Source organism: Chamaea fasciata, unplaced genomic scaffold (assembly GCF_029207755.1).
Source record: "Chamaea fasciata isolate MVZ Bird 193981 ecotype frontalis unplaced genomic scaffold, bChaFas1.0.hap1 SCAF_11, whole genome shotgun sequence".
In the NCBI taxonomy this organism is placed as follows: domain Eukaryota; kingdom Metazoa; phylum Chordata; class Aves; order Passeriformes; family Sylviidae; genus Chamaea; species Chamaea fasciata.
Genome location: NW_027094096.1, coordinates 9,293,041 through 9,311,183, shown reverse-complemented (window position 1 = coordinate 9,311,183; position 18,143 = coordinate 9,293,041). Strand labels below are relative to the sequence as shown.

The 18,143-nt window shown below is 45.3% G+C and overlaps 1 protein-coding gene across 6 annotated transcripts in view; it reads right to left on the bottom strand.

Moving 5' to 3' along the window:
- The window catches only part of SGPP2 (sphingosine-1-phosphate phosphatase 2), a 35,016-nt gene that overhangs the window by 8,510 nt on the left and 8,363 nt on the right, over positions 1-18,143 (bottom strand). Inside the window, exons 1-4 of one of the 6 annotated variants that reach the window (XM_066193157.1) lie at positions 12,573-12,609; positions 12,195-12,353; positions 2,629-2,808; positions 436-525 (exon numbers count right to left, since the gene is read on the bottom strand). In XM_066193157.1, the coding sequence (XP_066049254.1) occupies positions 436-525; positions 2,629-2,808; positions 12,195-12,212 (288 nt within the window). In that variant the 5' untranslated portion in view covers positions 12,213-12,353; positions 12,573-12,609. Of the gene's footprint in view, positions 1-435; positions 526-2,628; positions 2,809-4,024; positions 4,115-9,819; positions 9,828-12,194; positions 12,354-12,427; positions 12,434-12,495; positions 12,610-18,143 lie in introns of those variants that run through there. The other 5 variants (XM_066193156.1, XM_066193158.1, XM_066193153.1 and 2 more) reach the window with 5 other exon arrangements.

Sequence of the window (18,143 nt, the reverse complement as noted above, 5' to 3'; positions counted from 1 at the left end):
CCACGCTTCCCGTGGTGACTCACGGAGCTGCAATTCCTGCCCGGCACTCCCCGGCCGAACCAGCCCCGGGTCCTCCTCGCCGAAAACACTGAGACTATTGCAACAAAGCGCTCCGCCAAGGAGCCGCGTCAGTTGCCCAAGCGCATTCCTGGCAATTAAAATTTCCAGAGGGGGAACCCCAATTGAGATGCCACCCTGAGCTCCCCCGGCTCCCAGCCCCGCGGCCTCCCCTCCCCGTGCCATAAGTCGCTGCCTGAGGACTCAAACAGCAATGGCCCCAGGGTTTCCTCACAGCTCCTCTGAACGCACGGCCCCACATTCCGCGGCGCAACTCATCCAGTCCCGTGGTGGCACGGCCAAGGCAGGTCGTACACCCCTGGAAGAGTGGGAGATGGGACCTGCTGCAGGAAAGCAGAGCTGGAGGCACATCCTTACCAGCACTGTGTGCATCCCTGTGTAGAGCCTGCTCAGACACACCAGCGTCGAAAACACAAACGCTGCCGCCAGGCCAAGCTCGGATGGATACTGTGAAAAGGAGAAAAAAAAAATTAAATACACCCATTAAACCAAGCAGCTGGACTGACATAAGGATCTTGTGCTGGGAAGAGCTGTTCTTCCCCCAAGAGATTACTGTGACCTGAGGCAAGGTCCCTCCTCCATCGACACACAACCCTGCTAGAAGGTCATTTCTTTACCTGTGCTGCCTACTTCTGGGAGATCTGGTCTCGCTGTGGAGAGCTCTGGGAAAGAGATGGTATTTGCAGAATTGTTCCCTACAATATCTAACTGCAGAAACCATGTTAGTGTTAAAGAGCCTAAGGAAAAAGGCACAGCATGTTGTACAAGCCATGCCTGAGGTAGCACTGCAGTCTCAGCTCGGCCAAGGGGATTGTGACAGCTGCCGAGTCTGACCAGAAGTGTGATCAATAGTCCTCGAGCAGTGGGCTGAGTGGGGAGAATCAATGTCTGGGCTGAAACCACAATCCAGCTATTAGAGCAGTAAGGACCACTCCTCCCCGTGACACTTGCAGGTTTAATTATCTTCTTATGAAGCTGTTTTTTGCTTAATACCCTCTCTGAATAGCCTAAAAACATGGAAAGTATTTAAATAAATCAACATTTAAAAATTGAAAACCCACATTTGGTAAAGAATAAACTTAACATATTAGCCCTTAATCCAGTCATTCAAACCCTGAAACTGAGTGGGCTGCTGGGCTTCTTTCAATCCTTAAGGGAGATTTTCCTCTAAAAAATAAACCAACTCAAAATATAAATAAATGCAATTAATTCATACAGTTTGACACAAAGTCTCCATCTTCTGCCAGAGGCTGACAACTGACCAGGGTGGCCGCAGGTCAGCACAAAAATGCTTCTGTGGAAATTCTAAGCATAACAGCTCTCTTCTGACCCTTTCCCCTGGCATACTCCAGCCCCCTGAATACAGAGCTCAAACCCAGCTGCAGATGTCACTCCCAGTTCATAAAACACTATTTTTCCTCATTTCTCTAAGCCTTTGGAGCATTTACACCCACTTGACTCCTCCCTCAGCAGGCAGCCTGGGAGCTAGTCCAGATCAGTAACTGATGATTAGGGCATCTTGAGAAGATAGCAGCATAATGTACTGGGAGATTTTTTCCGTCCTAATAGAGGCAATTAAACCATTTAATTATTTGACAGCAGCTTTATTGTTTCATGGCAGTTTCCAAGAAGCACAAGAGAGCCTGTGAAGAGCTGCGTGTCCTACTGGTCACTTGTGGATTGAGGAGGAGGTGATGCTGACCAGGTCTTATTGGCAGGTCTGACAAATATTCCCTCTTATGGCTCCCCATCCCACAGTCAAGCTGGTCTGGCCAGTTACCACACCGGGAGCAGGAGCCCTCTTGGTTACATGGGTTTATCCCCTGAGAGGGCTGAGAAACATTCTTAAATACAATGCAGCCAGGAAGTTATTATTGCTAGAGTACAGGAAACACAGGCTTGGATTCATTAAATGGAATGAAAATAATCATCATGGAGAAATGAGTTTCCAGGAAATAAACCTTTTAGGAAGATGATGAGGAAAAATGATGAGACTTCCCCAAGCAGCCCACAGCTCCAGTGCAGTGAAGTTGCTCTGACAAGCAGGCTTTCCAATCATGTTGTGTGCTGTTAGTCTAACAGGTTAGAGCCAGGGGATTTCCAAGGATGCTTTTCCTTTTATACACAATGTGACACAGAGTTCCTTTGTTTTCCCTGGGAGCCAGCATGTTGCGATGTGCAGCACTGACTTGGTGGGTATGGGGTGAGCACAAAATGCTGGCAGCCAGGCACCTTCCTTCTATGATCACCCCACATGCAAAAACACAGTGAACCCACCAAACCACACTAGGGCAGTGCAGCCTGCCAGCAGCTCTGAGAGGAATTCATGCAAAAAAAAAGGATATTTCCACTAAATTTCTTTTTGTGTCTATTATTGACCAGCTACAGGTAAGCACAGGGAAGAATACACATCTGTGAAAATAAATACAGAACTCCTCTGGAAGTAGCAACATCTTTGGATTTGCAAGCTTATGTGGCTTGCTGGAAGCAGACACTGGCTTTTTAAATGTATTTTCTTCTTCTTCTTCTGTTTTCTTTTTGTACCCTTACCTTGTACAGGTTCATGGTTGCAATGAAAAAGGAGAAGGAGATGGCTGTAGCTGCCATGGCGTGGGTGGATGGCATCCCATACTCTGCATTCGTCCTCATCTCCAGCTTCACGACAGGTGGTGACAGGGGCCGAGGCCACTTCAGGATGTCCTTGGAGACCTGGCCTATGTACATCACTATCTGGGGACAGGAAAGGCCACAGGGCTGTCAGTCAGCACAGGCAATCTCCATGCAGCCCACCCAAGAACCACCTGTATTTCTGTGCTTTTTCCAGCAGAATCCACCCCTCCAAGTGGAGAATTTATCCTGAATTATTAAAGGGGTTTCCATTAGCTCAGCCAGAGAAGGAAGTGGCGGTTTTGCTGCACTGTGTGGTAACCTGAGCAGAAGTGGGACCAAAAGGAGGGTTGGCTGATGAGATTCAGCAATACAGGACAGTGTGAGACAGGCAGCTGGCTCCCACCCCGTGCCAGGGAAGTTTAAGTTTCTTTCCTCTCCCTTACAACCCCTCTCCTCTAAAGAAAACAGCCAGAAGAGAAATTTTTCCACCCCCACCTGTGAATCAGTGCCTTGCCCAGCCGTGTCCAGCACCAGCTCCCCTCTCCCAGCAGCTCCCACTCCACCCACGGCAGCCGGTGCTGCAGGAGCCCTGCTGGGATGCACCACCCCTGTGGTTATTAAATGACAGCCTCGACGTCCTCGCAGAGGCAGCAGGGGCAAAACTGGACAAGTGACAGGAGGTATCAGTTCTCCTGCCTAACTCCCCAGTAAAAGGCTTTTATTCCCTGCTTGGGGCATCAGAAGTTTAAGCAAGGGCTGCATTTATTTGCTCCCGAGCACAGCAACACAGTGCTTTTAGGGGAAATGTCACATCCTCAGGTCAGCAAGGGAAGCAGAGGCAAGGGGCAATGCTGTACAGTATCCCTGGGAGGTGCTGCCCATCCAGCCATGCCCAGGGCATCCTTGGCTCCTCAGCACCCTCTTCCCAAAGGCAGCAGGCTCTCAGCATCCACAGTGAGGACATCTGAAAAAAGTTAACCAGACTGTCCCTGTAGGGTGTATTTGCTTTCTGTTCTAGCCCTCCTCCCTTTAGAAAATGTGGCCACACATAGGAAGAGGAGGCTGTTTAAAACAAAGTCAAGCAAACCTTTTTTTTTTAATACAAAAGTCAGGTTAACTGGTGTCTACTATGAAAGCTCAGTTGCTGTGTGAGACAGCTTGCTCTTCTGCTTCTCATGCTTCCACCACCAAAGGAGGGGGCTGAAAATAACATCCTTCCCTTGCTACTGGTGTTGGCCATATGCTGGAACAGCAACACAATCACCCACTGCCACATTTGTCACCAGGCACATTGCATTCCTCCCTCTCCCACCAGCCATTTAAAAAATGGTTTCACCTTAAAAGAAAGATGGCAGGATTCAGGATTCACAAGTCAGGACCAGGTAAATCCAGTTACATTCCTTCATCCTTCTCTCTACAGTAAAGCACAGGCCAGAGAGTGCTAGACTTACAGCCAGCACCAGGGCCTGGAAAAGTGCCTGCTAGTGCCTTTGCAGCCTTTATCCCTCATCACGTGAATCACGTTTTTGCCTTATTATCAGCAGCAGGTGGGACACACCTGGCTGCTCCTACAGGGAAGACAGTGAATACCCTGCCCCAGACTATTCACAGTAAACAAAGGCTCAAGGAACAAACATCTTTTAAAAACCTGCTGTGTGGGCTTATTTAGTTAATGCCATCAGTTTCCAAATGGATGCGGGCACATGTTTGGAAGTTAATTAAATTCCAGGGTTGAAAGAAAAATTACTCTCTCGGGTAGAACATAAAACATTGAGGCTGCCATTTGTGATAACATCTGAGAGGCAAGGTAGGATGAGCCAGTTTATCAGCAGTCCTCTATAATAATGACTTCCACTTGTGGAAGTATTATTAGCACTAGAACGTAAGAACATTGCAGAAAAGGAAATGAGTCATCTCAAAAATGAAGGCTATGCTAGGACTCCTGTGATGGTGAAAAACAGACTGAATGCTGGAGGTGGGATGGTTAAGTGGAAATACCAGGCATCCTCACACCATCCCCTTCCTGGCATCCCAGATTAAATTCTGACCCTTCTACTTCTTAGAAACACATGGCATAGACGGTAAGGAGAGGTGAGATGACCTTCATCAAACATGCAGAGGACTCCAGAATATGCTCAGACTGATCTCTGAAGGACCATGCCTTTGCCTTTATCTTATCTGAGTACCGTGCACATGGCTTTACACATACTGTCCTGGATTATGTGGCAGAAACAGCAGTTGTGGGTGGGGTAGAACACCCCCCAGCAGCTGAACTGGCAGGCTTCCTGAGACAATGACAGCAGGTGCACATTGCTAAAGGCCACCCTGCACAGGTGCTGCGTCACCTGTGTCACCTCAGTGTCACCTGCACCCCATGAACTGCACACAGCAGCTGGAGCTGCAGGGGCAGGGCACTGCCCAGGCTCTTTGCTCACAGCACGGTAAAGCAAAGAGTGCTCCTGCCAGACCTGCCTGCCCTGGGCAGTGGGGTGCCCTCCCTGTGGCACAGAACAGGGCAGGAGCAGCACTAGTGGGACCCATCCAGCAGTGCCCACCCCTGCCCTTGTCTCATGCACATCCATGTTTTCCCAATGCAATGAAAATGAACTCTTCCAGGTTAAATCCTTGGCACAAATGTAAGCAACAAGAAAACAAAAAACAAAAACAAACAAACAACCAAAACCAAAACAAACAAATAAAACAACCAAAAAATTGTAAGCAACTTAAACGCAAGACTTTCCTCAAACTCTGGTGCCACCACTACAGCTTGGCTGGCCTGTGCTGAGGGCAATAGACAGGAAGGACCCTTTACAGTAATTCAGGGCTCCAGGTGAAGGAAAGGCAAGGCTTTATTGCCACTTTGGGTGAACAGCATTACAATTTACTACACAAAGGCAATTGGCAGTTGCTATAGCAGCAAGACAGCCTCTGTAATCTTTTTCTGAGAGCTTCCTCTAAATTTGCTCTGAGTCATATATATGGTCTATCTCCAAAAATACTTCTTCACCTGAGCCTTTGCATTAGGATAAACAAGAACAAATCTGTCTTTGTATTTTAACAGATCTTGCTTTAGTGAACAACTACAGAACCAAATTTGAGGCATTAGCATCCACACAGGTGTGGATACCAATTCATTTGTTCCAACATCTGCAGGAGGTCCCTCTGGGGTGAGAGGCTGCTCCTCTCCTTCTGAGCATCTGTATGCCATGAAGTGACCTGTTTCCCTGACATTCCCATACCTCTGGTGTGTAAGTCAAGCATCTAAGAGGAGGCTTTTTTCACCTGCAGGTGTTGAATGACATTTGCAGTGGTTTCCCCTCACTCCTCACATGCATCACTCCCATGACAGGAAGCAAGAGCTCTGGGAGCAGATTTACCACCACGCGGAGCAGACAGACACAACTAAGCCAGTTCCCTGCGCAGAGGCATGGCAACACAGCCACAGAGTGCAGTTTCCCTTGTGGAACATTCCTGTGGCAGCTGCCCAGACCCTGAGCCTGGAAGGACTGAGGAAACATGCTCAGTGCTGCAGGTGTGCTGTGTGAGGACATCCTCCTTCATCCCTGCCTTGCTACCACCTCTGCACAGGATAGACACACCTGACCCTCCCACTGCCCTATGAAGGTCAGGAGGAGCAATTCTTTTGGTATTCTGTAATATTTCAGCTAACAAAGGAGAACCAGATCATATTTGTTTTCAACTTCTGATTTTGCAGCTGTCCTAATCTTCATTATTGATCTATTAAAAGGACAAGACAAAATTCTAGAGAAGACACACGATCAAATAGCATTGGCAGCTTCTTCCCTGAGACTCAGTGTGGCAGCCTGACATCGAATCTGCTGGTTTAGCTCGAAAATAGAAACTCTATAACCTGGCTCTAGAAACTCTGGCCTGCAGTAGTATATGTCATCTTCCCAGAAAAGAAATTCACAGTTTGAAAATGATGTTACTTTGTGTTTCCTTCACAAGCACTGTGCACTGATAGGAGTAACCAAACACATTGAAGAAAAAAAAAGAAGGATGCACTATTAATAAACATTTGCAGATTAGTCAAGCAGAAGTGAAGACTGTATGTGGTTGCTGAGGCAGGTGTGACTTTGATTTACCATACGGAAATTAAACCAAGCACCCAGCCTGCACTGATCTGTTCTCAGCATCCCCCAGGTAAGTGACCAGATAAACACTGCAGCAGATACCAGCTGTGACTGTGTCCCTGGAACATCACTTGGTTCAGAGTGAAAGAGGAACAGGGCAGGGAAGAGCATGTTCTTGTGGAGGTACTCCTCCTGCCCCCAAGTCAATGCCAAGAGCTAAGGCTTGGCTTCAGAAAAGCACACCTTGAAAGTCACTGAGCAGCACTCTTGGCCTCTTGCCCTGGCAGCAGCCCAGGTGGAGGAAGCCCTGCAGAGCAGAGGAGCCCCAGACACTGCCAGCCTGGGGCCCTGAGCCACCCTCAGATTGTGTCCTGCTCCCCATGCCCTCCTCAAGCACCGGGCTGCTCCCCATGTGCCAACACCAGCAGCAGGGATGGGATCCTCCTGGGGCACACACATCTTGTGGGAGGGGGTAGCTGGCTCTCCTAGAGCTCCAGGACCTGCCATTTCCAGCATGGGTATTGTTCCTCAGAAGATACATCAACCTTGTTCTGGCTGCACAGGAACTTTTCAGGCTTACCAAGGGTTTGGCCAGGGTCAGTGTGACATTCAAGGTCACATTCAGCTGCTGGGATGCTCAAACCCTTGTGCTGTCCCAGCCACCATGGCAGCAGCAAATCCAACGAGCAGGTCTCCAGCCCACCACATGCAACACAGCATTCACATCACAACAAAGGGCAGCAGGAGGCAGGGGGACAGGGAAGACACAGCATGGGCAGCTTCCTAAAAAAGTTTATGTGTGTGTGTGTGTGTGTGTGTGTGTGTGTGTGTGTATACATGTAAAAGGAAGGAGGACTTTATCTCAATTCAGGCTTCAGAAACACAAAACCGCAACAAGATTAGTAGAAACTCGAGCCTCCAGAAGCCCAACCAGCCAACACCCTAACACATTCACACCATCTTTAAAAGAAGCCTTTAGACAAAATCTATAAGGTAGTTGATTATCTTATGATGGGCATAGAGAAGGAAATTTGGGTCCAACCTCCAGGTAGCAGGGAAAAGTCCTGTCTCATTGATCTGGTTTGTCATCTAAAACTGGCAGACTCTTACACCTGGAAGTTCTATTGAAATACAAAAGGTTTCCAATTTAAACTTCACCTTACATGATTCACAGCCTGTCTCAGTTGTGAAAGCCTTACTGGCACTTTTTCTTCAAGGGTGGAGTACAGCTACCAGCTCTTTCAAAATTCCCTTTCAATCAACACTTTATCAACTTGCACACACCATTTATTTTTGTATTCTGACATGTAGTTACTTATGTGCCTGAATACAGTTTTACATGTTCTTGTGCAGTGCAACATTTGGTGCTTTAAAGAGCTTGGCTTTCAAGTGACTGTGTTTGTCAGCAGTTCCAGGCTTGTTTCGCTGAAGTGTTGCAAAGGCACTAAAACTAACAAGCACATAAGAATTGTTAAGCCCAAAGTTTGCTTCCAAGTGTGTTTTTAATCACCGCACAGCAATATCAGTGGCATCACAACTGCAGGTAAACTCTTGCTCATGAGGAAACTCTTGGTTACCCTGAGAGGGGGTTCATAGCTCATCATTGCTGAGCAACTAAGTGCTGACAGCCTTTAGAAAACTGTTCCTCTGAAAAGCAAGATGGAAAACTAAACTGCTATGGATTCACACCCAGGCTTGCTGAAGATGTCCCCACCCAGTGCTGCTCAGGGAGCCCCGAAGGGCACACACAGCCTGGCATCACCAGACAACCAAACTCTGCCTTCCTTCAGAGGTGCCACCTACCCCTGAGTCAGCAGCTTATCACTGCCACATGCCAAAAGCTTCCACACCTGCCCCAACAAAGTTTGCGCTGGTCAGCTCTTATGTACATTGCATAAATTAAAGTTTATAGCCTATAAAGAGGTGTGGCCTGAGGAAAATAAAAAAAAAAAAAAACAACCAAAAAAAATCAACCAAAAAAAAAAAAACCAACCCCAAAAAACCACCAAAAAAAACAGAAGAGATTTTTCAGACACAGCAAACTGAAACTGAATAGCAAACTGAAACAGTAAATACTTTTTTCCAGGTCTCTGCCTTTGAAATTCTGCACCAAAATAAAGATTTCGAACCTGAAGCAGTGCAAAAGGCAAAAACCAAACAAACAGAAACAAAGTGAGCTCTCACCTCTCGAGCTGAGATGTGCAGTAAATTTAAAGTACTTTTGGGGACTGTGTGAAGCTATTTTTCATCTCTGCACTTCCTGGCTGAGATTGCAAGAGTCACAGGCATCAAAGCCTTGCCTGTGCAATTTCAAGAGTGTTTACTTCAAGTTGCTGGAGAAGAGAAGCAAAGACACCAGGGTACCTTCATTACTGACTCAGCACCCTGCTCAGAGGTTTCATACAGTTATTTTCTCCATCTGTGCACAAAGGTAAAGGTAAAGCCTGCATACATACTCTGAATCCTCAGAGGCAAGGCCCCATGGAAGCACAATGGGCTGCTTTAAGCTGCCAAAGCATCTGGATGCAAAACCAGTCAGCATTTCCCACAGCCATCCACCTGAACAGAAAAGGACAAGCAGCTGGCTCTGGGGACCCAGGTCTGGGAAAGACATTCCAGGGTTCCAAGTCCACTCCTCTACTGCTGCTGAAATAAACTCTCTATAATTTTTCTTTCTGCCCTTCACCCTTCTAGAGCTATTTCACAACCTTTGGCTTCAACTGAAATTATTTATGACTGCCTTATGCATGTTTCTTCTTGTGACTGTAGTTTTATTTTAAGAAGCTCCTTCCTTCCCATGGTTTTTGCAGCCAGCCCCATTCTCTCTCCAACTTCATTTTGCTAGGGATTTATCTAAGCTTTCAGTCTCTGCTCAGAAAATAGTCTGTTCTTTAATCATGCCTGGCCCTGCTCCAATTTGAAATTATCTTTCTCAAATGGGGGTGACTGGCTCCGCATAAACTATTACAGATAAGATGGCAGGAAGTCTTTGTAAACAGCATTAATGCTGCTTTAATTTTTAAGGGAAGAAACTCACCTGATTCATCCTGGGACACCAACATTGTCATTTCCAACTTGCAGCAGAAACTTTCAGGTTTAAGTGGGAAACAGCACAAGAAGTACCACCCTCAGCACCACTTCTACTTCTCCAGAGCCACTCCTCGTGGCCAGTGGTGTCACCCTCTGTGTCACCAACATCCCTGCCAACCCTGTTCCCAACATATCCCTGTGTTTTGCCCCAGGCTCTTGAAAAAGTCATTGCTGGTCCACTCTCTCCGTGCTGAAGAGCTTCACTAACAACCTCTCCTCATCCTGAGCACCCTCTTTAAAGGGGAACTCTTCCTGCCTTTCCCTTAGGGCTCTCCCTTTGGTACCAGTTCCCTCGCCCAGATGGATAAGAGCCTTCTGCAGAATGTGCCTGGGTCCTGCAATTATCCCTTCATGCTCTTCCCAGCCCTCCACTCACAGCTGTTGGCAGAGACTATCAGGCTGCCTGGATTTTTACCGTCATCTAACACAGCTCTTCTCAGCCACACATCATCATCACACATTCAGAAGCATTTCTGAAAAACTCCATCACCAAAACTCTCCAATGTAGTTAAAAGCACAGCTCTGTCCCACTAACACCTTGGTGTTTCCAAGGCAGATAAGCCAAATGTCACATCTTGACCATGGCATGTGGTCAGGCTGGACAGGGCTTGGAGCAACCTGGTCTGGTGGAAGCTGTCCCTGCCCACAGCAGGGGGCATGTAAGTGGGGGGTTTTTAAGGTCCCTTCCACCCAAGCCATTCTGTGCTTTTGTGACTCTGTTAGACAGACCAACACCAGCACCAGGAGTGCCAGTCCCTGCTCACCAGCAAGAGACCCTCCCAGCTGAGCATGCCACAGCATTAACACACACATTGCCACAACATGGCCTGCCCAGACATTTTTAGCCATTTCACAATTACATATAATTAACGTTTTAAAAATTAAGATTGTTACAAGCTCATGTATTTAAAAGTTCCCCCTTTTCAGTATAAAGTGCAACTCCACAACTCAGTAAGTGAAAAATAATATTAATTATCATAATATCAGATGCTTGAACATTCTAATTAAGTCAGACGAGATCTGGCCAATACTCAGATGATTTCCTTTCAAGGCAAACGCAAGGCAAGTCTACAGAAATGCATGTAAAGAACTCCAAAGGCTCGGTTTTTTGAGCAGTATGCAAACCCAGAAGGCAATGACTACCAATTTTCATCTTCTGTGGCACATTTCCAGAAGCTGTAGGTGTACTCCTGGCCAAAACCCAGCTCTAGTTATACTGTGTCCACCTACTTCTAAGTTTCATCTGCAAGTTATTTTTCATGTTCTCTTTATAAAATGTATTGACTAAGGTTACTGGCACAGAGCAACTGATGTCTTCTGTCCAAGACCAGGTGTATTTCAAGTGTATGACCCAATTCAAGTTGGTTTTATTATTTCTTATTGTATTATTTGGTCAAAAGACAAAATATTATAAACCAGAATTGACTAGATCACGGAGAAGCTTCATTGTACAGAAATAAACTTGGATATCATATTAAAGTTTTTACCAAGCTTCAGTTTCTTAAATCAGTGTAGACTGATAACTAAACCTCCAGGCTCTACCACCTGGCAGAGGTGCTCCCTACCTCCCTTCTCTGTTCTAAAATGGTTTTATTTGGGCAGAAATATCTGATCAATACCAAGATGAGCAATGGCAGAGACAAAACAGCCATTCCTGACCTAAAGTGCCTGGTTATCTCCTGTTTTTTCAGAGCTACAATGGAAATACATTATTCTGGATACCCCAAACACACACTGAAACAATGCTGAAGTCACTTAATTTCTGAATACTCTCATATTAATAAAAATCAATGCTTTCAAGTCTTAGCCTTCAACAGACAATCTGATCTTTCCCCCTCATGTGACTGCAGAAACACCCTGCTTATTCCTCTGCAGCTTGCATATTCCCCTTATTATCAGGTTTATAGTAATTTCAACCAAGCCAGAACTACATGAAATTGCACAGAAGAAATGAGAATAAGAGAAAGATTTCCTAAAGTGATGGAAAATCATCCCTGAAATACTATGATGGGTTGGGAAGGAAGTGTTTTCCCAACTGCTCTGTGCAAACTGTATCAAAAGCAGCTCAGTCAGTGATTGTGCTGAAAAAAAGTCAGTCCGAGATGTGGCAGAGATGAAGAAACCCTGAGTCAGATGATGCCTCTCGCCTCCTCTCTCAGTATTGCAATGCCTTTACTTCCTAAACACAAGCTACACATGAGTAGTGTTGGTGCTTCTTTTGTTTGAAGGGATTTTGTTTCTTTGAAGGGTTGTTCTTGTTCTTAAATATTCATTTACTATGGATACAGAAATAAAGTTTAAATTAATCCCAGAAATACTTACAGACCAAACAATTATCATTCTTCTAGACACAGAGTGATCTATATTCCAGTAGGTAAATGGAAGGAAAGTGATATAAAAAATCTCTTCACCCAAAGCAGCTGAAAACTTGAACAAGTAGTAGTAGAAGTAGTTCTTCACAATATACTTCTGTGTGCAACCCTGAAAATGAGAGAATTTTATCATTTTAGTGAAGTAGAAAATAAAACAAACACTTAAAATATTATAAGTCCTACAGTTCCCAGTCCTTAAACCAAACAGTTTGTTATAAAAAGTGTCAAGAAATGAAGTTCAATTTTTATACTAGAATTAAGATTGTAGTGATAGCACAGCTACGTTTCCTGCAGAGCAGAAATCTATTCAGACTAAGGTAGCAGTCACATGGACAAAGACTTTCAGGAGATGGGACCAGCCTTTCCTCCAGGGTAATCAGGTGTATTCTATTAAAGGTATTGACGAGCTAAGTTTGAAATTTCTACATCAGTAGAGAGAGCCACCACTCCTTTCACTGGAAATGCATTTTCAGCTGAAAAACTTAAACTGCAATTGCTGAACTACTTCATTTAAAATTTGTAGTCCCTGAAATTTGCTGCCAGGTGCCACTGACAGCAGCCCTCAACACTGAGATCTCCATGTGCCTCCAGCCCCAAGCTCCTGGTCGCAGGTTCTCTTGGGATCACCCCACACAGAGGTGCCACAGCTGGAAAATTCAGCTCCTACGTGGGACTGGGCTCAGTAATCACAGCTGCACCCACAGATCCAGGGGAACACAAGGCTCTGAGTGGGCAGAGAAAAGAGCTGCACCTGTCACCATCAGATTTGCACTCCATTTCTAAGTAACAACCATGTGGTTGTCTTTTTAAGCATTACCAGTAGATACATTGCAAACAGTGATTTTAGCACTTTTTTATTCATTTTATTTAGCATGAAATTTCATTCAGTCCCTGGATTTGGCAGCCAGATGATTCCATTAGATGGGCCCTACCTAACATGCTTGTTTTCCCTGTTCCAAAAGGTGACACGCAGCCCCCCCAGAGCTGGGAAGCCACACAACAGCACACATTGTTTAGGCCATGACTTTGGCCACTTGTTCAATGTGTCTAGAAAAGGTTTGTTGCTGCTGCTGCTGCCACTTGAGACTAGGACACCACTAAGAAGTCTCACTCTGTTTGCAGGAGCAATGGGCAGGTGAATCACATTTTGTAGGTACACCTGTCACTTCAGGAAATAATGAGAGAGAGAGAGAGAGAGAGAGAGAGAGAGAGAGAGAGAGAGAGAGAGAGAGAGAGAGAGATTATGTAAATACAAGATGAAAGAACTTCCTAAAGATGAGAACTGAGAAGGGATCATCACTAAGTGTGTCTAAGTTTGGCAAAACTCTCCAGTTAAGAAAAACTGTTATGCTTGGAGCCGGCTGTGTAACTAGTTTACTAAAGAGAAACTCTCATCCTGCGTGCTAGTGAGAAAACAAAAATTGTCTAAGGAGTCTTGACATGCACTGTGACTCATTGCAAAAACCATTAGAAGTTTCAGTCTCTTCATCTGCTTTTAATGCAGAGATGAGGCAAACTGCACGGAGATGACAAAAGCAAGATGGAAAGAACTTGCATCCATTCAACTGTTATAAAAAACCCCACAACTTGAATTGGTTTTTGCACCGATAAACAGAAAAGATGAGTCAACATTTTTTGAAATGCCAGAGTCAGTGGAGTGGTCCCCCGTCTATCGGTCACAGATGAGTTACTGGCATCCCTCTAGGACAACAGCTCTGTGCTGTGGCTGGCTGCATGACAGAGCAATCAGTCTGACTGTCTCATCTGCCACTTAGAAAACACCCCCAGTGCAATTAGCAACTCCAATGCTTCTGTCTGAGCTCCTGAAACTGCATCTGGTGACACTTAACACGGCCCCACAGAAAGCCCTCTACTGGCACCACCGACTCCTCACTTAAGCATTAATCTCCAAGGTATTGGGAATTATGTTCTTGTGTGCTTTAGCTCAGAGAGGATCAGACACCTCCCTAAGGTAATGCTTTTATACTTGCAGCCTCATGGGATGAGGGATAAAACTCTCTAATTCCAGTAAGTGTTTTGTGGGGAAAAGTATGGTTTGTCAGGTTCTAAAAGAAATGAGGAGTTAAAAAATATTCCCAGGCTGAACACAAGTCCAAGTCCTTCCACATGATTCTTAAAACCCTTTTTTCTTTTGTTTTTTCTCCCATTCCTTTTCTATCAGAAATCACACACACACATTTGGTTGGGGTTTTGTCACCTTTATTTTTTTTACTCTACACCAGCAGTAGTGCAGAGCCAATGTGTGGCAGGGGACAAACAGAGCCTGTCTGTGACATGATGCTAGCAGCCACATGTCAGGCACACAGAGTGCCACAGAATCACTCCTCTTGATGCTTGGTAGTGCATGGCAGTAAAGTGATGTTTGCACTTATTGTGACCCCAAGGCACTGTAAGTACAGCAAGCCTCCTCCATGCACCTTCAGACTGCAGTTAGCTCACATTTACTACCTACACCCGCTATTTCTGCAGAAAGCAAAGAGTGCAGTGCTTTGTGAAGTGTTTTCCCTTTTTATTCTCATTCTAGCCCCAGTGCAGAAAAATCCATTATTTGTGTTAACATCTTCTAACATTCCCAGAAATTTATTCAATCTCTAATTTTAAATAACTCCTATCTTTAGACTTGGTTATTCTTAATGCACTGCAGTGACCTGATGCCTTCCACAATGCCTGAAGCCCTTTCAGCAAATCAGCCCTTCCATCCATCTCCATTGCTATTCAGTCTGGATCAGAGAGGTTTTAATGGGCAGCAATTAAGGCTGTAGATAAAGTCAGAATTTTTAGAGCATTTCAGAAGCAATGATGTAATAAGCCTCAACATGCAAAGACACAGAAGACAGGTAATTTCACAAAAATGACCCTTCCCATCAACTGTAGAATATCTATTTTGAAAAACCTCAAGTGCTCAGACTACAAGAAACTCTAATGGATGTATGAGTCTCCATAAATGAACAGAAAATGGCTATTGCAGGTCATCCCACACTTGCAGTCTCTGCACAGGGGTGGGTGACCCATGCCAGGTGCTGCCACAGCACCCACCCAACCTCCCTGGAGCATGGGAGCATCCCCAAAATGTTCCTGCAGGGCAAACCAACACCCTGGTGGCTCTGGGGTTACAATAGCACACAATGACACAGCATAGGAGGAATCCGTCATTTTAGAAAGGATGTATATATGTAGTATTTAGCCTTCAAAGCTGAAGCAAAGGAACAGCAGCTGAGCCGCTAACATAATAGATTAAAAATGTATTTTTAGGCGGAAAAAGAAAAAAAAAAAAAGTAGTTGTGCAAAGATACTACTCCTTGCAATTCCTCTGGAAGATCTCTTGTCAGAGAGCAAAACAGGCCCCAGCTTTTCCTGCCCTGTCTCTAGAGACAAGCTGTGCAGCATCAGACTTCTAAGGCTCAGAGTCTGACCCAGAGATCCCATTAACCAACACTCTGTTCTCAGCTCTCAATTACTTTGGATCTTTCAGAAGATGTACATGTTTAATTGAAGTTCTTAAAGTCCCTTTGCTCCCCTTCCAACAGCATTGCCTTGCAAAAGATTAGGAGTTTCCCTCCCAAAGTCCCTAATTAACACATTACATACTTTTTACTTTAAGGTTTTTTAATGCAGTAAAATAAAAAAGGGCTCTAAATTTAGAGAAGCCATGAAAAATCAGGCACAAAAGAAAAAAAAAAATTCCAGTCTAGATGTTGCTGTACACCAAGACAATATAAATCAGACAATTCACCCCCACAGGGCTGTACAGTTTACAGTAAAACCAGTGGGGGAAAGCCTTCTGTACTGGGGTACTCTCCATAAGCAGTTTTACATCACTTTAGGTTTCTTAACTGTACCAAGTTAAAAAAGGAGCTTATCAAGTCACAACAACAACAAAAAGATTAGAGACTGGTAATTAGATTTGGAAAAATAAGAAAAAGCAAACCCCATGTTTATCAAAGGCTTCTTCTATCCGGCTGCACAGCTGCACATCAAACACACTGAGTTTCCTGAAGATCCAACAAGCAGCCAAAGACAGCCATTAACTCCCCAGCACCTATGCATTCACCTGACCTGGGAGCACCAACACTGCAACCCGTTGCTCCCAGAGGAAGGAATGGGGTGGCCAGGGAGCAGGGGCTGTGCCCAGAGGGAGATCCTGGTGTGGCCATGAGCCCCTCGCTGTGTGCACAGCACCCATGGTAGGGTGCAGGAGCAATACAGAGCCATGGAAGGAATTGCAGAGCTGTCAGGAGACAGCAGGGGCAGGACAACAGCACGTGGAGCCCACAAACTACACACAGGGAGCCCCAAGGCATCAAAAATACACCTGACCAAGCTCATACATGTATGCAGCTTCCCGCTCTGTTTAAGTGATTTAAAACAAGTAATAATTTTTTTAGCCTCTGTAGAACACGAGGCAGCCAGTTTTCAATAGCTGTCCAGGTTTACAGAGCGTTGTTGGGGGGAAACCTAGAGCCATCCAAAACCTCAGAAGCGTGGAGATAGAGACAAACAGAAGTCACAAGAAAATCTTCCTTAAATGTCATAAAATTTTGTCCGGTTCTGCTGTTGGCACCAGGTCCTTGTTGACCAGCACACAGAGGACACATCCAGCTCCCAGATGTTGTGCAGGCAGAGACAGCAGCAGGCACTGCTGGCCTAATGAGCAGGGATGTGGCCTGGAACCATCAGCTGATGCAGAGACAAGACAACCCTTGCATGAGACCTAACAATGCTCAAGCTTCTAGCCAGAGTCACGGCACTCTGAGTGGTCTCAGGTAAAGAGCCAGTGGGGAGCCTAAAAATCAGGCAGAATCCTGGTAGTATTTCAGCATTTTTTTAGCTCATTCCAAAAGGCCATTAGATAAAAGTCTCAGCAAGGTACAATAGAAAAGCTGCACAGCCAACAGAAGCAGGGATGGCTGGAAGCAGTCAGGCTGAAAGGGGATGTGCTTTGCCAGACCAAAGGCTGAGACCACCCAGACAGACAATGGGAAAGGTCTCCCACCAGTGCTGTCAGCCTGGGCACAATGCTCATCCAGTCACCACATCTTACATCAGTATGTGTTCAGCCAAAGTCTCCCCTTCAGCCTGTAAAGGATGGTCAGCTGAGAGATACACATATCTGCACATCAACACACACCCAGCACACTGAAGCTGGAATGGGTCCAGAACACAGTTAAGACACTTCAGTTTATGTGTGAATATTTCATTTTTTAATCTTTGTATTCTTTCCCTTCCACTCTGGTTAGTAGTTGGGAAATAGACTGAATTACAGGTTTTATTTCTGTACCTTGCTCTAGAAGTAACATGATTAGCCTCCTTCCTTGTGCTGGAGGGACACACACAGAAGTAACAGAATCGGCCAAGCCATTTAAATATAAAGTGGAATAACAGAAGACTAGAGTTGACAGAGCATTTTTTAGGCAATTAATAGGAAGAATCAAGGAAGGAAAAATTGATTATGTTGTCTTTCTTAAAAAAAAGCTGTCTTAAAGAAACCAAAGTAAGTCTCTTTCAGATAGAAAGGGGAGGAGGCTGAGATTACTTGTGAAAGACCAAGCCTGCAGTCACTGGAAAGGACAGCCTCACATTTCCTGACAGACAGCCTAAACCAAGGCTGGTCCAGCTTGTCCACCAAGGATGGATGGCTTACACTCCCACCACCCTGGTGGAAGTCTGTCTAACCTGTCCTTACCAAACCAAAGGTGGAAACTCCACTGCTTGCTCCAGGCAATCTCCAAGTGCTTTGCTCTCCTGCCACTTAGCCTGAAACTTTCTTGCTGACATTGAAACCTATGGCTATTTTCTTATCTACTGCAGACAAGGAACAAATTGTTTCCTTCCTGTGAAGGCTGACACAGGAGAAGGTTGCAATAAGCATTCAAAAATG